The 25,607-nt window shown below is 41.9% G+C and overlaps 1 protein-coding gene across 2 annotated transcripts in view; it reads left to right on the top strand.

Moving 5' to 3' along the window:
• EXTL3 (exostosin like glycosyltransferase 3) overlaps positions 1-25,607 on the top strand; it is a 131,818-nt gene that overhangs the window by 75,449 nt on the left and 30,762 nt on the right. For both annotated transcript variants that reach the window (XM_057548633.1, XM_057548632.1), the window contains exons 2-3: positions 9,328-9,420; positions 11,371-13,998. In XM_057548633.1, the coding sequence (XP_057404616.1) occupies positions 11,851-13,998 (2,148 nt within the window). In that variant the 5' untranslated portion in view covers positions 9,328-9,420; positions 11,371-11,850. The remainder of the gene's footprint in view (positions 1-9,327; positions 9,421-11,370; positions 13,999-25,607) is intronic.

Here is a 25,607-nt window from a genome sequence, read left to right as displayed (position 1 = left end):
GTTTTACTCAATATGGATGCCCCTGGGCAAGTTACCTAAGCTCTGTGCTTTGGTTTCCTCGTGTATAAAGTGGGAATAATAGTAATACCTACTTCGTAGGATTCTTGTGAAGATTAAGTATGTGAAGGAATACAGTAGGTCTAATCTGGCACACAGTAAACAGTCAATAGATGTTAGCTGTTATTACAGTTATTTAATATATTAAAGTCAGTTGAAGGTTTCATTTGGGAGCATCTGGAAGGTGTCTAGCTTCTCTGCTTCTTGCTCCATTCTCCCTTCATACGTTTCAGATGTAATGCATAACAGCAGCCCAAGTGGAACCAGCTATTTATTCCCCTCTTTCCTCCCTTCTGTTTTCTTTCTCTCTTCCATTGAGTGTTTTACTTTAGTTCAGTTTATTTATTTATTTATTTTTTAATGAGGAAGATTATACAACTTTGTTGAAAGGCATTAAAGAAGACCTAAATAAACAGTGATATGCCAAATCCATGATAGGAAGTTTCAATATCAGAGTGTTTTAGTTTTAAAAGAAGAAAGGTCGAGTCAGTAGGATGGTTATTATATCGATTGACTCTTGAAATCAAGGTCCTCGTTGCTGGTAATGTTCCCACTGATGACGGAAGAATTCGCCATGGTGATAAGGAATGTCAGCAGAGAAGGCGCTCAAAGAGGAGGCGATGTGGTAGAGATGGTAGAGGGCACGGGTGTGTTGAGGCATAGGAGGGAGGAGATGAAAGGGCAAGACAAGCATATGCAGAACTCCAAATGAGAACTCTTAAGCCCCAGCTGACTTCTCAGCTTATCTTCTGGACTTCTGACTTGAATTACTTACCATTTCAGCTTTCCAGGAACATAGCTGGTTTCAAGCCCTCAAGTGAGTGGCTAACACATGAAGAATTCTACTTTCCATTTATCAGCAAAAAAATTTTGATTAGGGAAAGTAAAAAGTAGGGCATCCGCCATGATCTGAATGATAAATCTCTGTGCACAAGTATTTTGAACTTTTTTCCCCTCTTTGTTGGGAGAAGACACTTACTAACATAACCTCCTTATACTCAGAGGAGATGTACCCTTGCTGCCATTGGAACATTGAGGTGTAGATGTCTGTGTTGCTGACCATTGGAAAAGAGATATCAGAAGGGAGATCAAGGTTAGAGAGGTAAATTTGAGAATCATCCAATCAGGGGGTGCTAATTGAAGCTATTGGCAAGCTCCAGTAAATGAAGATAAAGAGAGAAGAGGACAAGGGACAAACCCCTGAGGAACAACTGTATTTAAGGAGTGGCAAAAGGAACCAGAGAATGAGCTGTTGCGGTGGAGAACCAGGAGAATGGATGAGTAAATTATATAAAATACAAATTAACTTAATATGAGACATTGGGGCAGGAATGAGGATGACAGAACTATTTGATAGAAATAAAGGTGTGAATAAATGGAGACAATGAATGTTCATGCTTCTGGATAAGATTAACTATATAAAATAACACTTCCCTACTTAAGTGCAATATAATTTAATTCTTTTTATATATTACTGAATTCTGTTCACTAATATTTGTTCAGTGTTTTTTGTCTATATTCATGAGAGAGATTTATCTGTAGTTTTCTTTTTTGGTGCTCTCTTTGGTTTGGGTATCAGGGTTGGTAAAATGGACCGGGAATCTCCCCCCTGCCCCCCCGGAAGAGACCGTGTAGAATAGGTATTTATACTTTAAACATGTAGTAGAATTCTCCAGTGAAAGCCTTTGGGCTGGACATTTCTTTTTGGGGAGTTTTAAAATTACAAAGTCGATTTATTTAATAGTTATAGGACTAATTATCTATTTCTTATTGGGTGAGTTGTGGTGTTTGTGTTTTTTGAGGCATTGGTTCATTTCATCTGAGTTGTCCAATTTATGTGTGTTGAGTTGTTTATAGTCTTCCTTTGTTATCCCTTTTTTTTTTAAATTAATTAATTAATTTATTTATTTTTGGCTGTGTTGGGTCTTCGGTTCTCTGCGAGGGCTTTCTCTAGTTGCGGCAAGCGGGGGCCACCCTTCATTGCGGTGTGCGGGCCTCTCACTATCGCGGCCTCTCTTGTTGCGGAGCATAGGCTCCAGACGCGCAGGCTCAGTAGTCGTGGCTCACGGGCCCAGTTGCTCCGTGGCATGTGGGATCTTCCCAGACCAGGGCTCGAACCCGTGTCCCCTGCATTGGCAGGCGGATTCTCAACCACTGCACCACCAGGGAAGCCTTGTTATCCTTTTGATGCCTGCAGGGACTGTAGTGATATCCCCTGTTTCATTCCCCATGTTAGTAATTTGTATCTCTTTCTTTGTCAGTCTTGAGCAGGTTTGACAAACTTCTTGGTTTTACTGATTTTTCTCTTTTGTTTTTATGTTTTTTATTTCATTGATTTCTGCTCTTTATTCTTTCTTTCCTTCTGCTTACTTTGGGTTTATTTTGTTCTTTTTCTAGGTTCTTGAAGTAGGAGCTTAGGTTATTGATTTGAGACGTTCCCTCTTTTCTAATGTAAGCGTTTCATGCATAAATGTTCCTCTCAGCACAGCTTTAGCTGTGTCCCATAGATTTTTTGTTTAATCTATCGTATTTTATTTAATCCTCACAATAACCCTGGAGGTAAGTAGGGATTTTCAATATGACTTTAAGGAGGAAATTGTGTAACATTCTTAAATTCTCAAAGTTGAGTCCTGTGCCAGAGAGTCTAATTGCAAGTCCAGATGGCCTTCAAGCCTCCTCCTAGCAGTGAAATTCTCTCTCTTTATTTTACAGTGTTTCATTTTCCTTGAACCAAGACTATATAGGCTCTAAATCTCAAACTTGATTGAAAATGAAAATGTAAAACTAAGATTTTCATCTAGTATTGTTATTTATTGAGCAGTGTGACCTGGAACCCAGAACTATGTGATATTTTGCAGAGGGATTTCAAAAGAGGTCAGAAAAATAGTTTCATTCTACAAGGAGTTTTTAAGTCCAGCTGGAGAGAAACAAATTGCTTAAATGAAACTAATGAACAGTTGATCAAATTCTGAATCCTCTAATACTGAATACAGTGGGAATTTAGAGAGTTTAGAAATCGAGTGTAGTTAGAGAAAGCTATATGGAAGAGGTGGGACTCTAAAATGGCCCCAGAGAGTAAGTGGGATAGGTGGAAAAGAGGAAGAACGCTGTTCCAAGTGTCCAGTGAGTCTGTTGGGCAAGTGAGATGGAGAAGGTTGGAGAAAGAGCACAACTTGAGCCAGCTCGTTCTTTGTGTAGGGTTGAGCTTGAAAGATTCACTAAACGTACGTGGAATAGTTGAAGTAGGGCGTGTAGGTAGAGCCATCCTTGATTATAGAGGATTGTGGAAGTTCAGCAAAAGAGTGATTATGGGCAGCAGACTAATGTAAAAAAAAAGAAAAAAGAAAAAACATTTAGAGATAGAAAAATTGGCAAAACACATGAACTGATAGTGCATGAAAAGAGAAGTACAGATACTCAATGAGCAAAAATTGTTCGACCTCCAATAATAAAGGGTAAATTAAAACAATAGAATGACATTTTATCCAACTGTCTTTTTTTAAAAAAAAGGCATTCGGTTGGATTAATTAGGTTAATTAATGCTTAACTGCAGCAACAGACTCTGAAATCTTAGTGGCCTAACATAACAAAAGTTTATTTCTCACTCTTCACAATTCAGGTGGCGCTCCTCCGTGGCTCCTCTCCAGTGGTGACTCAGGGGTCTGCGTTGCTTTTATCTTGCCACTTCATAGTTTTAGAGTTTTTTGCTTTCAGTCTCTCAAGTGGTGGGGGGAAGAAGAATCCATAGCTATTCTTAACTGCCTTGTACTGGAAAGGATACCTTACTTCTACTCACATTCCCTTTGGCAAGAACTAGTCTTAACGGCTGCAGCCAAACTGTAAGGCAGAGTGGGAAATGTAGGAGAGCAAATACATTCTCGTGGAGTAATAACCATTTCTGTCACACCATTATTGGCTAACGGATGCCCTCTGTATTGTTGGTGGGAGGATAAATGGTCATCTTTCTCGTAGACAGTAATTTTTAAAATGGTTAAGATATTCTTGCTCTGACCTATGTTAAAATTTTCTTTCTAAGGAAATAGCTGTGGATGTATGCAAAGATAGCTACAAAAATAGTTGTTATAGCTTTGATTATAATGAAAAATTGGAAACAAATGTCTAACAAAAGGGGACTGGTTAAATAAATTATGGTCTTCCTGTATTTAGTTATTGATGATCATGTAGTATAGCATCTAATGATGTGGGGCATTACATTGTTCTTGTTATAAGTGGAAAAAATCAGATTACAAAAAACATATACCCCATTTTTGTAAGCATGTTTATTCATGCACAGACAAAAGACTGGAGGCGATCTCTGGTTTTGGCAGAATAACAGACTAGATCAATATAAACCCCCCCTGCTACAAAATGCATATTTCACTCTCAAGAAAGATAAATCCTTATTAAAATAAAAAGGTGGGGTGGGGGCAGGGGAGGTTGGGGATTGAAAAAGCATCTGATGAGCAGTCTGAGGCTACAGCCGTTTAGGGTGTTTGCCAGTTTTAGTAACTTGCATTTTAGTTTCCACAGAGATAAGAGAAAGAGCCTTGCGCCTGTGAGTGTTAAACTGAGACATCAGATAAGAGTATGGATCTTAAGAGCGTTGAACATTTACTAAAGGAGTGGATAGACTAGAAAAAAATCTACCTGTGAGCACACACAGAGAGATGTCTCTCTTAGCAAGATCCAGAGCTGGTTGGGGAAGGGAATATTCACTGAGAACTCATGACCATGGATTTCCCTTCATACGAGTTTTGTGTTCAAATTTACAGTACTTGTGGGATCTGGGAGAATCTCCAGACTGAGAATTGACATAAAAAGTGGTCTAAGGCTGATAACATGACAGAGGTATCTGGAAGACACAAACTGTTCTGGAGGGACGTATCTTCAACCCAGACCACATAGATTTCCCAGAAATAAAGCACAACTAAAAATGAACTCAATACAGAATTATAAAGCATGGGAGGAAACAATCTACTATTCCTCTATGAGCAAGAATCAGCAGACAGAACAAACTAAACACATGAAGAGAAGGAATAGAAAACGTGAGAAAGAATAGGTGCTATCGTAAAAATAAGACGGATTTTTAAAAAGGGTCAATAGAATTTCTGGAAATGTAAAATAGTCATTGAAATTAAAACTCAGTGGGTAGGATAAACAACCACTTTGACACAGAAGAGAGAATTAATGAATTAGATCAGGAGTTGGCACACTATGGCTTGTGGGGTAAATCTTGGTTGTGGCTTATTTTTTACAGCCTGCATGGAAAGAATGGTTTTTACATTTTTGAAGGGTTGTTTTAAAAAAAGAGACAAATGAAAATATTTTACATAGACTGTATGTGGCTCCCAAAACCTAATATATTTACTCTCTGGCTGTTTACTGAAAACATTTCCTGACCCCTCAACTGGATAGACCTGAGGAAATTTCCAGATGGTAGCACAAAGGACAAAAGAGAAAATATAGAAGAAAGGTTTAAAGACATGGAGTATGAAATGAGGAGGTCTGACATATGTCTAGTCATCTAATAGAAGTTCAAAAAGGAGAGAATGAGCGACAGGCACTATACAAATAGATAATGACTAAACAAACAAAAAAAGCAAACAGATAATGACTGAGACTTTTCTGGATTGATGAAAGACACACATCTTAAGAACCAGAAAGTTTGATGAGTGCTGAGCGTTCCCCACCCCCCAGATTCCACATGTAGACACATGCAGAATTCCAAAGGCAAAAAGATCTTAAATATAGCCAGAATGAAAAGTCAGGTTATCCACAAGGCACAACAGTTAGACCGACATCTCACATCTCAACAGCAATAATAGAATCCAGAGGATTCTTCAGTGTTGGTGGAAAAGAATTATTAACCTAGAATGGTATATCCAGCTAGATCATTATTCAGGATTTAGGGTGAAATAAAGTGTTTTCACAAGAAAACAGAGTTTACCACCAACAGACTCTCACTGGAGGAACTACTTCAGGAAAAAAGAAGCAACCAGAGGGAAGGAATAAAATGCAAAAAGGAATGGAATTCTGAATAAGGAAATTGGTAAATATGTGGGTGAATCTAAACAAGCATGAATTGCAGTAATGATAATAAGGGCTAACATTGAGAGTGTAAAAACAAGATGGAGCTAAAATATCAGTCAATATTGATGTAAAAGTCAAGAGAGAGGTCATCATAGGTAAAGATCTTTTATTAAGAAGAGGGATAAAATATTAGAGATAATGTTAAATTTTCAACTTAAGTCATAAATTGAATATATAACTGCCAGACTGGTAGAGGGTTAAAAAAAAAAGAAAAGTATGCCATCTCTTGGGAAAATTGTGTTTACTCCAGTGTTTATAGTTCTTCTAAACAGTGTCCAGCACACAATAAAAAATCGTAAGATTACAAAGAAACAGGTAAATATGACCTACAATCAAGAGAAAAATAGAATAAAATCCACAGGCGCCCTAGATGTTGGAATTAGATAAGAAATTTAATTCTCATAAATATGCTAAAGAAAATGGAGGAAAAGATGGAAAAAATTAATAGATGAAGAATTTCAATAGAGAAATGAAATCTCTAAAAAAGAACTTAATGGACATTCTTTTTTTTTTTTTTATAATAAAAAGTGATCTTTCTCTGTTTCTTCCCAAGAGTTACCACTTTTTTTTTTTTAATTAATAGCTACTTTATTTATTTATTTATTTATTTTTTAGCTGTGTTGGGTCTTTGTTTCGTGTGAGGGCTTTCTCTAGTTGCGGCAAGCGGGGGCCACTCTTCATTGTGGTGCGGGGGCCACTCTTCATCACGGTGCGCGGGCCACTCTTCATCATGGTGCACGGGCCTCTCACTATCGCGGCCTCTGTTGTCGCGGAGCATAGGCTCCAGACGCGCAGGCTCAGTAGTTGTGGCTCACGGGCCCAGTTGCTCCGTGGCATGTGGGATCTTCCCAGACCAGGTCTCGAACCCGTGTCCCCTGCATTAGCAGGCAGATTCTCAACCACTGCGCCACCAGGGAAGCCCCAATGGACATTCTTGAACTGAAAAATATAATACCTGAAATTAAGAATTTATTGGATGGAATTAACCTTAAACTAGAAATAGCAGAAGAATGGTTTGGTGAACTCAAAGACAGGTCAGTTGAAATTATTCAAGCTAAAGCATTATTAGAGGAAATAAAAAAGATTGATTTAGAGTAATGCACAGGATAAACTGATGGGGAATGTGAGATTAGGCATAATGGTTTGTTGTGGTCCAGTACTAGGTTGAAGGCAGTTGGATAAAAGGAAGGGATAAATGCAAACATTATTGTAAATTATTATTATTATAAATATATTATTACCATAATTATTATTATTATAAAAAAGAATGGATGCAGTTTGGCAGATCTAAAAATAACTCCAGGACTTGTAGCTAATAAATAGACTATTATATGTGAGATACTGTACAGGGTATTTTTTACTCACTGCTATATCTCTAATTTTTATAACAATCCTGAACATGAGTGTTCTCTTTTACTTAAGAAAAAAATGGAGCTCAGAGTGGTTAATTGATCGTCTAATAGCTTACAAAGCTGGGGTTTGATCCAGGTCTGGCTAGCTCTGAGGTCTATACTCCTTGCTGTATATCACATTGTTTCTAGTTTGTAAGACTAGAAGAGTGTAATATCATGGGCAGAACTGAAAGTTATTGGAAAGAGGGAATATTTGGAATCATGTAATGGCCATAGTGTATCCTAGGGGAGGTATCCTTTAGGGAGCTGGAAATACTGGTCTACTAGTATTTTGGGGGTACTTTGGGGGTTGACGCCATTTCAACGAATGGATTCAGTACCAGATTATGTCAAAAGCCTTGGGGAGCGCTTTCTATATGAGGTAGGAGGACGACTGGGTGCCAGCAAAGCAGAAAGGGACAATATATAAATGAGAAGATACTATGAAGGAAATCAGTAGATCAGTGCCAGAAAGTGTCAGAGGGTAAGAAAGGCTACCTTAAACAGGAATATCAAGAAATTAAGATCTGAAGGATGAGGAGGAGTCAACCAGAGAAGAGCCTAGGGAAGAGCATTCGAGACTAAAAGATCAGCAAGTATAAAGCTTCTGAAGCAGTTAAGAGCTTGGCTGGTTGAAGAATTGAAAGGAGGCCAGTGTAGCTAAAGCTGAATGAGCAAGTATGGCAGTGATGTCATATGAGATTAGCTTGGTGGTCGGGGAGCTAGTTATGAAGGGCCTGGCGGTGTAGCGGGAAAGCACTGAAAATTTTTAAGGAAAAGAGATCCCTGGTCTAACTCATGTTTTAAGAAGATGATTCTGATTGCTGTGCGTAGAATGCATTGTAGGGGACAGGCTGACAAGTTGGGCATTCAGTGCTGTGGCCGATGACAGAATTGATGAGATTGCTCCTTATCAGTGTTTCAGGTGACATTTATTTCTAGATTCTAATATCTTCGTTGTCATTTTCCAGAGAATGACAGAAGAGATTCTAAGGGTTTTCTTTTTCTTTTGTGCTTGCAATAATTTAATTAGCTGTTTAGGAAAGAAAGTTCATGCTTTTGGGCACTGATGACACTTTTGCCTAATTTCAGTAAAAGAGATGGAACTTGATGGGGATAAATTTTTTTGAGTCATCGTTGAATTACTGGTTTCCATTAGAATGTTGGTTTCTATTCCCAGTTCTGTTCACTGTAGGTTGGTAGCACTAGCAATATTAGATTAAGTATCGTCAGTCTCCAAATAACTTTTAAAAAACATCTTGTTTAGACTCTGTATAATTTATTTTTGAGTTTTAAATATGAGAAATGTTAAACATATATAAAAGCAGACATGCATGTATCCCCATAATGCAGTGTCAACAGTAATTTGCTCATGGCTAATCTTGTTTCACTGATATCCCAGAATACTCCTCACCACCCTCATCCTGTTTATTTTTAAGCAAATTCCAGATAAGTCCTCTATAAATATCTCAGTATATACTTCTAAAAGGTAAGGATTTTTCTACATTTTAGCATTTTGGTTTATTCCCTCTTAGAGCTCATAAATAAGTAACCATATAGCTGGATGGTTTGCCTTTGAGAATGCCGACTTACGCTTTTTGTCCCAGCGTATTTATTAATAGGACCCCTTTTCACTTAAAACAGTGCCTCCATTTGAGCAATAAATTCTATGCTTACCTTATATACATAAGAGAAACGTTTTCATAGTAGACAATAAATAAATTCTTTAATAGCACCTTCAGTATTGAGTACTTTTCTAATAGCATGTCACTTCTCTATTTTCTATCAGGAGAGCAAGCCCCGGAGTTCACTATTTCCAGAAATTGTATACTGAAGTGTAATGCTACATGAGTCAGAGAAAGGAAGGACCCTGAGCCATATGGTAAGAAGGGAATGAATCAGCTGAGTCGCCTGGATTATGCCTTCTTTTTTTCCTCCACTCCATTCTATCTTTGTTACGATTTGATCGATTTGATCGTAAGTGCAGAGAACATTTTTTTGAAACCAAAAGGAGAGATTTTAACATTTGAATTAAAAGGATAATGCTTTAGAAACTTTGACCTACATTCTTTGGGATATTTGGTCAGCTGTTAATTATCAAGTTTAGATCATCCAAATTTACGCTTTTCCATGATTGATTATTTTTTGGTTTTTGTTGTCCTTATCTCGTGGTCTCCTTATTCAAACCTTTTAGTAACATTGTCATCACTTTTTATTTTTTTTTATAGAATTTTTTTTTTTTTTTTTTTAACTTTATAGCTACTTTATTTATTTATTTCTTTATTTTTGGCTGTGTTGGGTCTTCAGTTCGTGCGAGGGCTTTCTCTAGTTACGGCAAGTGGGGGCCACTCTTCATCGCGGTGCAGGGACCGCTCTTCATCGCGGTGCGCGGGCCTCTCACTATCGCGGCCCCTCCCGTTGCGGGGCACAGGCTCCAGACGCGCAGGCTCAGTAGTTGTGGCTCACGGGCCCAGCTGCTCCGTGGCATGTGGGATCTTCCCAGACCAGGGCCCGAACCCGTGTCCCCTGCATTAGCAGGCAGATTCTCAACCACTGCGCCACCAGGGAAGCCCCCTTATTTTTATTTAAAGGGAGAGAAGACTCTATCAAACATTTAATAGTTATATATCCTTAACAAAGGTAGAAGCTAGAGAGAGTGACTGAGCATCCAAAAAGTACTAGTTACTTCACACTGCCTTGTGGTAGTATCCTTGCTATTTGTTTATATCTTTTTAGGCTAAAGGAAGTTCCATGAGGTCGAGGATTATTTTACATCCTAGATTCGCCCACAGTTATAATTAGCATGTCTTAGACATGAAAAGAGTATGGTAAATACTTTTTGGAGGGAATGAATGAAGGAAATTGGGGGTATTCTTTGGCACAGAACATTACGAATTCACTTCTAGATGTATTGAATTTGAGGTGAAAGCAAGTGAAAAGCTTTTGTAACCTGTGATAGTAAAGTTTGGTAAGAGAATAGAACTGGGAATGCTGTTTCAAGATTTTTTAGCCTGAAGTACCTTCACATCCTCTGTCCTTTATTTTCATAGCAACACAATATATGTTGTTATCTCCATACACTTATCTCCATTTTGGGAGATAGAAACCTGGGGCGTAAGGTCTGACAGCAAATCTCTTCCGAGGATAAGAAATAATGCCCCTCATTTCGAAGTATAGTGTTCTTTCTGAAAGACCAAGTTACTATTTATATTTTAAGAAGGAGCACATGATGTGTGCTAACAGTAGATAAATGAGAAGCAAACTGGAAAATACATTTTATCTCTGGATTACTGCACTCACTGCTGGGTAAAGATCAAGAGAGTTCTCGTCAGCTTTTTTCAACTCTGAATATAACAAATGGAGCTTCTCGCAGAGGTGTTTTTTTGTTTGTTTTCCAGTAGTTCAAAAGGCAACTTTCATGTCAGGAATGAACATAGATAGGAGGGTGTTTCTCTTTGTCTAATGATGATGCCTAAGTCTAGAATAACAAATTGTTGTGAACATTTTTGCCCTCTGTTGAATGTAGCTGGTAATCATTTTATAGGGCTCTAATGCTGCTCTATAGCCAATTTAATAGGAAGAAGGTGTGTGTGTCTAAACACTGAAACTGTTTTTGGACACTTACCTTATCCATCTCTTACTAACCACAAGTAAAATATCCATACCAAACAAAACCTATCTTGGACTTAAAATGTTCTGTGAGACACACACCAATGATCCAACCATTGTTCCATCTTATAAGATTTAAGCATTTTCCAGAAAGTTACAGGAGGAGAGCAGGCTTGTTGAACATAATGTCTTCAAGACTGACATGCTTCTCTTTCTTTTGCAGGCCTGATTGTTGGCAATGACACTGTTAAGAGGCTGGCATTTATTTCTGTTCTAACCAGCTACTTTATAACTGTGAATAGTAACTATGCATATGTGTTGGTCAGCAAAACCAAGGAACGAGAGCTATGGCAGTTGACAAAGTCAATCTGATTCCTGGGTATCTTTCCTGGGTTCCACCATCAGGGACCTCTTCCCTTCCATCTCATCAACAATGTGGTACCTTTTACTGTTTGATAAAGATTAAGGACATGTTCTTTGGTCAACAACCAGAACTTAAAATCTGCTGGAGTAGGGTCAGAGACCACTTCAATCACAGCTGAGGAAAATGAAATTTCCGTTTTATTTGGTGCCTTGTCCAGGGAGCACACTAACTCTTCCGGAAACACGTGAGTGAGAAGAGGTCGAGTCTTGTCTGGTAGCAGCTCATGGTTATGGCGAGTGACCCAACGTGATCAGCAGGGCAGGAGCCACAGAGGAACTCATGACGGGCTATACCATGTTGCGGAATGGGGGCGTGGGGAACGGAGGTCAGACCTGCATGCTGCGGTGGTCCAACCGCATTCGGCTCACGTGGCTCAGCTTCACGCTCTTCGTCATTCTAGTGTTCTTCCCCCTCATCGCCCACTATTATCTCACCACCCTGGACGAAGCGGATGAGGCAGGCAAGCGGATCTTTGGTCCACGGGCTGGTAACGAGCTCTGCGAGGTGAAGCACGTGCTGGATCTCTGCCGCATTCGGGAGTCTGTCAGTGAAGAGCTCTTGCAGCTGGAAGCCAAGCGGCAAGAGCTGAACAGTGAAATCGCCAAGCTGAACCTGAAGATCGAGGCCTGTAAGAAGAGCATTGAGAATGCCAAGCAGGACTTGCTTCAGCTCAAGAACGTCATCAGCCAGACCGAGCACTCTTACAAAGAACTGATGGCCCAAAATCAGCCCAAACTCTCTCTGCCCATCCGACTCCTCCCAGAGAAGGACGATATCGGCCTCCCTCCCCCAAAGGTCCTACGGAGCTGCCGGCTGCACAACTGTTTTGATTATTCTCGTTGCCCTCTCACCTCTGGTTTCCCAGTCTACGTCTATGACAGTGACCAGTTTGCCTTTGGCAGCTACCTGGATCCCTTGGTCAAGCAGGCTTTTCAGGCCACAGCGCGAGCCAACGTTTATGTTACAGAAAATGCAGATATTGCCTGCCTTTATGTGATCCTAGTGGGGGAAATGCAGGAGCTGGGAGTGCTGCGGCCTGCTGACCTGGAGAAGCAGCTGTACTCCCTACCACACTGGCGGACAGACGGACACAACCACGTCATCATCAGTCTGTCTCGGAAGTCAGACACCCAGAATTTGCTGTACAATGTCAGTACAGGCCGGGCCATGGTGGCCCAGTCCACTTTCTATGCTGCCCAGTACCGGCCTGGCTTTGACTTGGTGGTGTCGCCACTCGTCCACGCCATGTCAGAGCCCAACTTCATGGAAATCCCACCACAGGTGCCAGTGAAGCGGAAATATCTCTTCACCTTCCAGGGTGAGAAGATTGAGTCGCTGAGATCCAGCCTTCAGGAGGCCCGCTCCTTTGAGGAGGAGATGGAGGGCGACCCTCCAGCCGACTACGATGATCGTATCATTGCCACCCTCAAGGCAGTACAGGACAGCAAACTAGATCAGGTCCTGGTAGAATTTACCTGCAAAAACCAGCCCAAACCCAGTCTGCCTACTGAGTGGGCGCTGTGTGGGGAGCGGGAAGACCGCTTAGAATTACTGAAGCTCTCCACCTTCGCCCTCATTATCACTCCCGGGGACCCTCGCTTGGTTATTTCCTCTGGGTGTGCCACACGGCTCTTTGAAGCCCTGGAGGTCGGTGCTGTCCCGGTTGTGCTGGGGGAGCACGTGCAGCTTCCTTACCGGGACGTGCTGCAGTGGAGCGAGGCCGCGCTGGTGGTGCCCAAGCCGCGAGTGACCGAGGTCCACTTCCTGCTGCGGAGCCTCTCCGACAGCGACCTCCTGGCCATGAGGCGGCAAGGCCGCTTCCTCTGGGAGACTTACTTCTCCACCGCGGACAGTATTTTCAGTACCGTGCTGGCTGTGATTAGGACTCGCATCCAGATCCCAGCCGCTCCCATCCGGGAAGAGGCGGCGGCCGAGATCCCCCATCGCTCAGGCAAGGCAGCCGGGACCGACCCCAACATGGCCGACAACGGGGACTTGGACCTGGGGCCCGTGGAGACGGAGCCGCCCTACGCCTCCCCCAGGTACCTCCGCAACTTCACCTTGACCGTCACGGACTTCTATCGCAGCTGGAACTCTGCGCCAGGACCTTTCCATCTTTTCCCCCACACGCCGTTTGACCCTGTGCTGCCCTCAGAGGCCAAATTCTTGGGCTCCGGGACTGGCTTTCGGCCTATTGGTGGTGGGGCCGGGGGCTCCGGCAAGGAGTTCCAGGCCTCGCTGGGCGGCAACGTCCCACGGGAGCAGTTCACAGTGGTGATGCTGACCTACGAGCGGGAGGAGGTGCTCATGAACTCGCTCGAGAGGCTGAATGGCCTCCCTTACCTGAACAAGGTCGTGGTGGTGTGGAATTCCCCCAAGCTGCCCTCAGAGGACCTTCTGTGGCCTGACATTGGCGTCCCCATCATGGTAATAGAAACATGAGCCTTTTGTTTTACTGCATGAGAGAGGAATTCATTCTTAATCTCTTTTCCATAAACATGCTTTTTTTAAAAAAAACCTATACAGATTCTTTCCCCATGAAATTTTCTCCTTGCTCCTATTTCATTCCTTTCAGGCCTTGCCAGTTCCATCTCTGCTACTTACATCAGAAATCTCCTAAGACGCTCCAGTACTGAAACTGGCCCCGTGAAGGTTTACAGAACCCTCTCATTGACCTCATGGACTTATTCTATGTCATCACAAAGATGTTGATAATGAGAATGATGATGAAAAGCTAACATTTAAGAAGCACTCATAGTCTAGGCACTGTAATTCAGCATTTATGGAACTTATATAATGAACTAGTATGGTTTCTTCATTTTAAATCTGTGGAAACTGAGGCTTAGAGAGGTTAATTACTTTGCACAAGGTCATGATTAGCAATCATGGAGGAGCTGAGTTTTAGTGTGTCTGATTCCAGAAGCTGCGGTTTTAATCACCTCCCAAAGGATTTAGGAAGGAGATCTATTTCATTTCACAGGATCGGATACAAGTCCTCTGGGAGACTGGAGTCGGGGGGTTTGATATTTTTGGAGTTGGAGATCCTGAACCTTTTCTGTAGTCTCTTGCAGGTTCTTTCTCATTCTTTACTCCATCTGTTATGGTTAGGATGCTGTATTTTACAGGAAAAATAATAGCCAAATATGCAGGATAGAGCTTTAGTTCTGAGTACTTTGTTTATCCACCTTCTGATGTAAACTTGTCAATCTCGAGGGAGATTACCCATTTCTCTTAAATGTGAGGCCTGAGAGCAAATCTTAAGCCACCTGGCAACTACTTACCCTGCAGCTTAGGTACTTTCCAGAAAAAGGTAGCAAAGAAGGGCAAAGGTCTGATAGGCCATCATTGCTAGAAGCTTGCTTAAGAAAATTAGTGTAGTATTTAGGAAGAATTTGCCTAGAAGAGGAATGTTTAGGCTACACCAGTTTTTTAAAAATTTATTTCATTAAGGAGCTAATTCATGTGAAATATTTTCTAAGCAGCATCATGGTATAATGGAAAAGTATGCGTTTTGGAGTGATATAGACCTGGGATTAAGTAGTCATTTTGTCATCTTTGGTAAGTTAATTAACTCCTTTGACTTCAGGATTAAAGAGGAATCTAAGACAATACAAGTAAGGAATCTAGAAAGGTGCCCAAAAATTATTTGATTCCTACTTATTCCTTCCTGTCAAAGGAGGTGGAGCGCAGCATGGACGTCTGCTTCTGTTAAGGACTCACTTCACTGATGAAGCCTTCTTGTATCTGCTGTATAATTTCCCTTGTGTCATAACTGTTACCACTCCGTCTTCTCTTGTACAAATCTTTGTTTTAAATTTTCTTTCTTAGGAATCCTGCTACTCTCTTACTACTGCTGCTAATCTTTTCTTGTATTTTATTTAGTTGAATTTATAATCTGAGGCTATTCAAACACTGTAGGGTTCTACAAACTTTTGATCCCAGAATTTATCATGTATATTAAGAAAGTGTTGAACGGGGAGATTTTTTTTATTGACGTCTTCCCAAATACATTTCTCTTATTTTCTTAGTTACAACTTTTTGAATGTCATCGAAATTTTAAAAAAAAATTGTTCTGTGAAAGGTAGATGCTGCTCAAATAGAATAATAAAGCAGCCTTTGTTTTCCGTTTTCCTGAGTTTTCTTTGAATTTGATAGGGATGTAGAGAACCCGATGCCACCACAGTTAACAGCAACTGAAATTCGTCGGAGAACTTACCAGAACTAATCCTTCCTTTTAACTCTGGTGGGAAATAAGTAGTCCTCTTTGATTACTGCGTAGCTCATTGCAACAATACAATGCCTAGTCAGAAAATGCCAGAGACTTTCCAAATGGGGGGCAGTTTTGAACAGCTTGTTCGTATTAGTGATACACATTTTTTTCAAGTTCTTCTGAAAAAGAAAAAACACTTTCAAGCTGGACAGTTTCACTCCATTCTCTAAATATTTGGACTGTTTTCTATTTAAGAGAGGCAGTTTTTTTGGGCAGCAGTTGAACTGCCAACCTCTTGGGCATAGAGTCTACACTACCCAGGTATCAGGGCTGCAAGGGACCGGCAGCTCTCCCCTGTGGGAGAATGGCACTGTTATGAAGCATCTCAGAGTGGATTGTCCACCGAGGGTGCAGACGTGACCTATCCATCATGTTACAGTTAACAGGTCTTTGTAAAGTTAGCAGCAGAGTGGTTCCCAGGCAATCTGTCCGATTCCAGTCCTTCAGGGAAGATGATTTGAAATGAGCATTGTGGCTAAAAGAATCAACCCCGGAACCTACATGCCATTTCAGAAAATCCTGGGCAGTTTGTGCTTCTCTTCTGCTCGGGGTACCAGCAGCACAATGGGCATGAATGCTAGCTGTTTGTGTAAGGCAAGAGGGGTTGTTTTAGGGGGTACCTGCTGGGGTCAATATGTTAAAACCCCTCATTCTTTTCTATTACTTACGTAACAAAGGGGAAACTACATCGGGTCTGGCTTAGAGTAAATGTGATCTTCACGGCCACCCTCCTGCCCCAAATGCTTTACGTGAAGAGAACTGCAGTTCAGATGGGGTAGGGCCTGGGCGTGGTGACAGCACTGCCCCCAGGGAGATGGGGTACATGCCACCAGCTGCAGGGGTCTCTCACCTGAATGGTGTGGGACGGCTGCACAGAGGCTGGGACAGTGGATGACTGCTCTCTCGCCGTCTCTTGCCTGTTTTCTGAACAGTCGAATCAGGTTCCTTAGCTCCTGGAGCGGAAGACATGAATGTTTAATGGAAGTCAGATGGAGGGTAGCGTTGTGCGGGGGGTTTTGAAGGCCTGTCTTCTGAAAAACTCCCTACTAGGTGGGGAGGCCACCACTTTCATGCATCTTAAAGATTTTCCACTGTTTCCAGGCATCCGTTCTTTGAAATGATATGTCAGTGATTTCTCAGATTTTTGTTTCCCTGTATGTAATGTGTTATTATTCTCTGGCTGCTTTCAAGACTTTTTCTTTAAATTTGGTTTTCAGCAGTTTGACTGTGATATGCCTCTGCATGGTTTTCTTTGACTTGTGTTTTGATTGGGGTTCACTAAGCCTCTTGAGTCTAGTAATTTATGTTTTTTTAAATTATATTTTGGGGAATTTTTATTCAGTATTCAGATATTTTTCTGTCCCATTCTTGCCCTCCTTTCCCTGGGGACTCTGTTCTATGTATATTAGACATTTTGATGTCCCACAGTTTTCAGTGGCTGTGTTCATTTTTTAAAAATCTTTTTTATCTTTGAATAATTTCTGTTGATCTGTCATCAAGTTTACTGACTTGTGTCTAAACTGCTGTTAAGCTCATTGAGTCAGTTTTAAATTTCAGATACTGTATTTTCCAGTTCCAGAATTTCCATGTTTTTAAGAGTAACAGTTTGTTTCTCTGCTGAGATTTCCCGTTTTGTTTTTGTTTTTTTCCCAGAGTATGCTTTCCTTCATTGAGCACAGTTACGATAGCTACTTTAACATCTTAGTCTGCTAATTCCAACATATGGGTCATTTGAGTATTTGTTTGTTTGTTTGTTTTTTAAATGTTTAATTTACCAAATTGTTTTTTTTTAATTAATTAATTAATTTATTTATTTTTGGCTGTGTTGGGTCTTCGTTTCTGTGCGAGGGCTTTCTCTAGTTGCGGCAAGCAGGGGCCACTCTTCATCGTGGTGTGCGGGCCTTTCACTATCGCGGCCTCTCTTGTTGCGGAGCACAGGCTCCAGATGCGCAGGCTCAGTAGTTGTGGCTCACGGGCCGAGTTGCTTCACGGCATGTGGGATCTTCCCAGACCAGGGCTCGAACCCGTGTCCCCTGCATTGGCAGGCAGATTCTCAACCACTGTGCCACCAGGGAAGCCCTGAGTATTTGTTGTAATTGAGTTTCTTTTTTCCTGAGGACTGGGTCATGTTTTTCTGGTTCTTTGTACATCACATCAAACAGTTTTGTATTAAACATTGTGAATGTTCTGAAGGCTGTGGATTTTGTTTTATTTCTCTGAAAAGTGTTGAGATTTTAGTTTTAGCAGGCAGTTAATTTGGTTGGACTCAGACTGCACGTTCTCTCTCTCGAGTGGCAACGCAAATGCTAGTTCAGCCCTTTCGTCTTTAGCCGGTCTGCTTGCAAACAGCGCCAAGCATGCGTGGTTCAGGGGTGGCCCGGAGACTGGGCAGTTTATACACAGTCCATGGAGCTCCCCCTATCTGGCTCTCTCCATGCTGGAATCTCCTTTCTTCCAGGGGCTGTGGTTGCCCCAAACTCTTTTCCTCATTCTTCAGGCCAGAAAGACTTGGGTGTTGTATGCGAGTTTAAGCTGTCTTGCATGGTACCGACTTTGGCGTACTCTCAGGGCAAAAGCGACGGTGATTCTCCCCGTGTCAGTAACTCCTTCCTAAATTTCAGCTCCCCTTCACAGTTTGTTGTCTTCTGCTCACTATCTAGTGCTCTCAGGTAATGCTTTTGTGGTATTTTTGTCCAGAGGTTACGTTACCGTCTGCAGGAGGCTGGGTCTGGGTGGGGCTTTTTCAGCCATCCTGGAAGCAGGAGCCTCCAGCTGGTCTCTTTTTTTTTTTTTTTTTTTTTTAAATAATATTTATTTATTTATTTATTTATTTTTGGCTGTGTTGGGTCTTCGTTTCTGTGCGAAGGCTTTCTCCAGTTGCGGCAAGCGGGGGCCACTCTTCATCGCGGTGCGCGGGCCTCTCACTATCGCGGCCTCTCTTGTTGCGGAGCACAGGCTCCAGACGCGCAGGCTCAGTAGTTGTGGCTCACGGGCCTAGTCGCTCCGCGGCATGTGGGATCTTCCCAGACCAGGGCTTGAACCCGTGTCCCCTGCATTGGCAGGCAGATTCTCAACCGCTGCGCCACCAGGGAAGCCCCTGGTCTCTTTTTTGATACACGGCCCCGCCCAGAATTTTGGTTCAAGTTATTACTTTATTCTTACCAGTTAACACATCTTCTTTACTCTGCTTTTATAGTCTAGAAAATTGTACTAAATAGGGTGGCCTTGTTGGAGCGTTGACTGGAAATGAGAACGTGAAAATCGGTCCTTTTGGAGTTTTAAAACGTGGGCTGTTACGAAGGGGACGTTGTCGTTCACAGTGTAGTCTTGCCCACTCAAAGCATTGCCCGTCTCTATGCTGCGTACTCACTTGTTTCTCAGTCTTGTGACAGCCAGGCCCTTGATTCTTAATTTCTAGTTCTCTTCTCTGTAAAGGGTACAGCTCATTTACACAGGGAGCCTGGGAGGGACTTTTTGAAGAGGTGATGTTTGAGCAGAAGCCTGAAGGATGTGAGAGAACGGACCACGTAAATTCTGGAGGAATATACAGAGAACGGCAAGTGCAAGAGGCTTGTTGGGTGCAGGACATGGCAGGGGGACCCAGTGTATTGGGGGTGGAGAGTTTGAGCAGGTCAGAGGAGGCAGAGGCCAGCACATGTAGACCATGGTAAGGATTCCAGGTTTTATTCTCAGCGCGTTAGGGTACCAGCAGAGGGTTTTGAGCAGGGAGAAGTATGGTATGTGTGGGACCGTGGGGAAAAGAGCAGGAACAGTTCAAAGGCTATTGCAGTAGCCCAGGTGAGGGGTGCCGGCGGCTTGGACGGGGCAGTCGTGGTGGAGGTGGTGATTCAGAGATAAGCTGTCACGCCGCCCTGGGAGACTCCGAGGTCTCTGGAGGTGAGGCCAGACTGTGCCGTGTTTCCAAAATGAAAACTTGTAGAGATACGAGGTGATTTTTTAGCCCTTTTCCCTCTTTCCCAGCCCTTGGTACTAGAATTGAACAAGGAGAGTTCTGTTTTGGGAACTTAATGTCATGCCAGCGTAGTTATTTAGTACTATTGCCCCAGTAGTCTACTAAGGAAGACTGGAAGAGAAGCTGGCTGTGTCGTCCGCTCAGTCATTAAGATTCAGGCTTGGGCCTCTGCCAGCCGGGCAGTTAAAGGCTTTATTTCTGGCTGGACCTCAGGCAGGAGTAGAGATAATTCTGAAGCCTTATTCTTTAGAAAGTTGATACAGTTTATTTTTTTTGTCTGTGCCCACTCTACTTTTAAAAATATTACTTGAATCTGTCAGATACTAATTTTCTAAATTTGTGATTTCTAGGCAAAGCTAACAGGAAAAACCTTGTCCAGTTTCTCTAGGTCCAAGATTGTACAAAGTCTGGTGAATTCACCAGGTATTGGTATGTCTGGGTTTTTTTTTTTTTTAATTTATTAATTTATTTATTTTTGGCTGCGTTGGGTCTTCGTTGCTGTGCACGGGCTTTCTCTAGTGGCGGAGAGCAGGGGCTACTTTTCGTTGGTGCTCAGGCTTCTCATTGCGGTGGCTTGTCTTGTTGCGGAGCACGGGCTCTAGGCTCATGGGCTTCAGTGGTTGTGGCTCACGGGCTCTAGAGCGCGGGCTCAGTAGTTGTGGCGCACGGGCTTAGTTGCTCTGCGGCATGTGGGATCTTCCTGGACCAGGGCTCAAACCCGTGTCCCCTGCATTCTCAGGCAGATTCTTAACCGCTGCGCCACCAGGGAAGCCCTGGTGTTTTTTGTTTGTTTGTTTGTTTGCAATATTTTACTTAATAATCAGGTGGCTACAGTTGTAGCTCTCTTTTTCTGTTTGAGAATGGGCTATGGCTGTGAAGAATTGTATAAAACAAAGTTACCAGAAATCAGAAATTAATAGCAAATATTATAGATGTGTGATATAAAGGAATTGCTGAAAAGTCATGTTGCATAAATGATTTACTAACTGCAGTAAATCAGTTCTTTAGATTATGTCCCCCCTCTTAGTTTATATGTGCTCTTTTTTACGAATTCAAAGTAAGGAATCTGAGACAGAATTTTATTGCTTTAGGTCACTTGACTAATACCTAAATTAGAACTTAGGTATTAATTCCTAGTTCAGTGCATATTTTTCTTTTTTCACCAAATCTAAGTTTCTTGGAAAGGCACAGCATGTGTGTGTGTGTGTGTGTGTGTGTGTGTATACACTATGTATCTATATATACATAGATACATAGTATATATATTTTACAAATTAAAGTAGGAAGAGGTTTTACTAATCTCATGTAATTGCTAACATTTTTTGAGCATTTTCAATGTGCTAGGTAGGCACTGTGTCATGCTGTTTACATGCACTCTCTCATTTGGTGGTGAACCTGTAACCTATGCTATTTTACCTACAGTTTCACAGGGATCATTGGCAACTTTTTCTCTTATAAGTTGAGACAGTCTTATCTCATAACCTAAAACATACACTGTTTTTTTCTTTTTATAGTGCCTTAGACTCAAATTTAAAGTTATAAATGGAAAACCAGTTTGCTGTGTTGCCTTCTTACTCCTTTTCCTTCCTTCTTTGCATTTCCCAGTTTTTTGCCCCTACCACTCTGTTTATTGAAAGAATGAGCTCCTTGAAAAATCAAGAAGTTTTGGTGCTGCTTCTTTTTCAGTTGTCTTCTCTGTTGATAACTCTCCACCCAGTCACCTCAAGCTCTGTTTCACATGGGTCCTCACAAGTAGGTACACATAACCATGTGCTTCCTCTTGGACCTCATTTTCTTGCTTCCTGAGCTCTATGATGGGTTACTTTTTCAAGTTAGAGGAAAGGGGAGGATGGAGGACAAAAGTTAGTTGTTGTTTACCTTTATTGCCTGTAGGATGGCTTGACATAAAGTTCATTCTCAGAAATGGATTCATTACAGAAGTGTATTATGCATGTGCATGTATTGTTGGAGACTGTTGGGTTTGGCTGGGCAAAATTTGATCTTAAGGAGAAAAAGGACAACATTATACGTGTATTTAAGTTGATGAATTTAGTAGGTGGCATTATGTGTTTGTATGGTGCTTTATAGTATCCACATACATTTTCAAATTTTACTACTTCTCAGGTAACGTTCTACTTTTTAGTGTTCTCTGCTCTTGATCTACTGTATGACTTAGGTTGCTTCACTTAATCTCTTCATGTCCTATTTTCTTTCCTACCTACTTCAGAGACCTGCCTATGGCTCATCATGAGCTGCTTTCAAAAAGATTCCATATTTAGGTAGTTCTTCCATTTGAATCCAGATTCATTATTCTGCTTCACTTGAGCAACTATCACTTACTAAATTGTTGAAATGTGCCATTGTTCCTTGTAAATAGCAATAACTACTTACATTTTCATCCCTTAGATATTGAGATATTTGCTATTAATTGGGACTCAGACTTATCATGGTAGCTAATTAAATACTTATGATATGAATTGATACTTGGCTAATTAATGTGGATTTGCTGATTCTGCCTGGATTTAGAAACCAAATGCCTGGTTAACATACTAGGAGAAAGGACCCTATTCGAGTAGCAGTTCTTTTATTATTCATAAACTCCAGAATTCCTCAAGAAACCAGGCTGAGTGTTAATTGAAGATACTGATTGAGTTTTGATCGTGCATACGCTTTATACATTTGCATATGGTAGGGTTCTAGGCCATGCTTGTTGCACTGTTCCGTTGATGATGAGAAGGGCGCCTTCATGAATGATGGTGAACAGAGAACTAGGGAGACGTCATCAGGGAGTGTTGTGTGTGGAACAGGAAAAATGAGTGTTAATGAGCACCGCTTCTGGCCTGTGGTAGGTTGATGGATTTTTTTGCTGTAGAAAACTAGATTAGATACTGAGAGGTTTCAGTATATCCAGTGTTTATAGTTTTGATATATAAGCTTCTCAAGTCTTTATTCTGTATTCTGAAAATAGGATGGACAGGGCCAAATTAGGTCCTATTTCCTGTTTATTCGTTTATTCATTCATTTATAAAACACTTGTTGAACATCTACTGCATGCCAGGCACTGTGCTCTATACATTCTAGTCAGTGTCATACCAGTATTTAAATCAATAACTTGAAGGTCAGTCTTCATGTTCACAAGTTACTAAGCTATAATCATAAGGCATGAAAAAAATAGCCACTGTTGAGGGAGGGGGGAGTGTTGTTTTAATTTGGAAAAAAACAAAATAACATCAACAAAAATGAGAATATTTCCTAAATGTGACATATTACTTCTGGTTGACTCACTTCTTTCACGTTTGATCTGCCCTTTCTCAGATCTGCCTTTTCTCAGATCCTTTCTCAGATCCTTAGAGGCCAGCGCTGATCTGCATGTCTGCATTACAAATATTGGAATCTTTTCGTTGTTCTGATTGTGGTGCCAGAATAGATAACGGTTGGTTTGCTCGGCTTTTGTCTAGACATTAAGCACTATAGCTCTGAAGCAAAATTGGTAGAAGAAAGATTTTACTCCCCTTACCCTTTAATTTTAGTTTGTATTTGCAAACTTTGTAAGGCGGAAATCTCTTTCGGTTTATGGGGAAAAGGTGATTGTGCTTAAATTACGAGTTACATTTATTCAGAGTTTGCTTTACTGTCTCCTGGTGGTTGACTGTGAATCGGGGTGTCTCAACAGCGGCACAGTGACATTCGGGCTGGATAATTCTCTGTTTCAGGGGGCCGTGCTGTGCAGTGTAGGATCTAGCAGCATCCCTGGCCTCTGCCCACTGGATGCAAGAAACCGCCCCCCCCCACCCCAAGCTGTGGCAACCAACGATGTCCACAGATATTGTCAAATGTCTCTTGGGGGGCAAAATCACTCCTAGCTGAGAACCACCACTCCGAATCCTTACAGCAGACCTACTGACCACAGTTGTTTGTGAGCTAACCACGAGTAAGCTGCTGCCGTACTTGATGTTGTGTTTCTCTGAATCCTTAAAAGTTTTTCTTTTATTCTGATGGCTTTCGCTTCAGTTCCCTAATCCTGGGGATCTTACTGTCATCCCAGAGGAGTTGTGCCGGGATGAGCAGAGATGATGGTACATGTGATGTATTCCTGGAATCCAGAAGACTTGTTCTTAATGGACCTGCCCCTTAATGGACTTTAATAGACTTTCTCAGAAAAGCTGCATGTGAAATCTAGGCCAACACACATTTGATATGAGGCCTTCAGCTCTAAGTCTTCCAAAGGACAAGCAGGTCCTCTTGATTGGATTTACTCTGTAATTAGACAAAAAGTTTGGCTACGTTCTAGGTATCAAATCATGATCATTTTTGTTTTTAATTGTTTCTTGTTTTTATTTATTTATTTATAAATTTATTTATTTATTTATATTTTATTTTTGGCTGTGTTGGGTCTTTGTTGCTGCGCGTGGGCTTTCTCTAGCTGCGGCGAGCGGGGGCTACTCTTCGTTGCGGTGCGCGGGCTCCTCATTGCGGTGGCTTCTCTTGTTGCAGAGCATGGGCTCTAGGCACGTGGGCTTCAAGAGTTGTGGCACACAGGCTCAGTAGTTGTGGCTCACGGGCTCTAGAGCGCAGGCTCTGTAGTTGTGGTGCAAGGGCTTAGTTGCTCTGCAGCATGTGGGATCTTCCCCGACCAGGGCTCGAACCCGTGTCCCCTGCATTGGCAGGCGGACTCTTAACCACTGCGTCACCAGGGAAGCCCTTGTATCTTGTTTTTAGATTAAGAGGTTTTTTGTAGGGTTGTCAAGTTTGGCTGATAAACAACTTCCATTTTTGCACACAACATGGTGCTGTGATGATTTAGCAGAGAGGTTGCTTACTTATGTTCATACACGTGATAAGTGGTAGAATTGGAATCTGAATGCACGTTTTTCTGGTTGACTTCAAAGCCATGCTTTTTCCTCTGTACCAGCGCCTCTCAAAATTTAATGTGCATAGGACTCGGGGATCTTGTTAAAATGCAGGTCGGTCCTGACTTGGTAGGTTTAGGAAGGGCTGCATTTCTGCATTTCTAGCAGAGTCCCAGATGATGCCTGCGTTGCTGGTCTTTGGATTATACTTTGAGTACTGGAGCTCTGTACTGTGTTCATGGATTGTTAATTGTGCTGTAGGTAATCCTCCTAGTGGTTAACTCACAAAATTGGTAATCTACAATAGAATATTCAAGAATTGGGTGTTTCACTGATTTTTTTTCTCATTTTAAGCTGTGTGTATTCCCTGGTAGAGCTGAGGGACAGCTATACTCACCTGAACTGGCGGCGTTGCAGGTCTGTGTTAAGTGAATGCTGGGCACATTAGGACAGTAACATGAATGACCTGAGGGTAGCTTATGCGGCACGCGTTCGAGTGAACAGCTGCCGTAGTCTGCTGATTCTGGGGTGGACGTTAGTTTACATTTCCACATCTCTGAAATTGGGTGTTTCCTGCAGTAGACAGCATTTTACCATCACCGAGGTTGGCGTTTGTCTTCGGCTATTTCTGGCCACCCTCCCACTCCCTGAGGTAGAGCCAGGCAGATACCACGGTGAGCACGTGGCCTTCTCCCCCTTCTTGCTCCTCTCTTTTTCCTGACCCAGGGTTCAGTGCCTTTGTTCTGTCACTGCTGAACCCGAGCTTGGGAGGTCTGGGCTACAAGCTCAGGGATTTTTATATTGGTCAAAAGTGCTGCAGGGCAAGATGGATTTCTCTGCCTATTGCTTGGCTCTCTGTAGTAGCAAATCCGTTACAGATTTTTCCTTGTCTTGGTAGGAACTCCTCCAGGACTGAGGCAGAGTTTTAAAAAGCTCTTTATTA

Source organism: Balaenoptera acutorostrata, chromosome 6, assembly GCF_949987535.1.
Source record: "Balaenoptera acutorostrata chromosome 6, mBalAcu1.1, whole genome shotgun sequence".
NCBI lineage: Eukaryota > Metazoa > Chordata > Mammalia > Artiodactyla > Balaenopteridae > Balaenoptera > Balaenoptera acutorostrata.
This window is presented reverse-complemented; position numbering and strand designations above follow the sequence as displayed.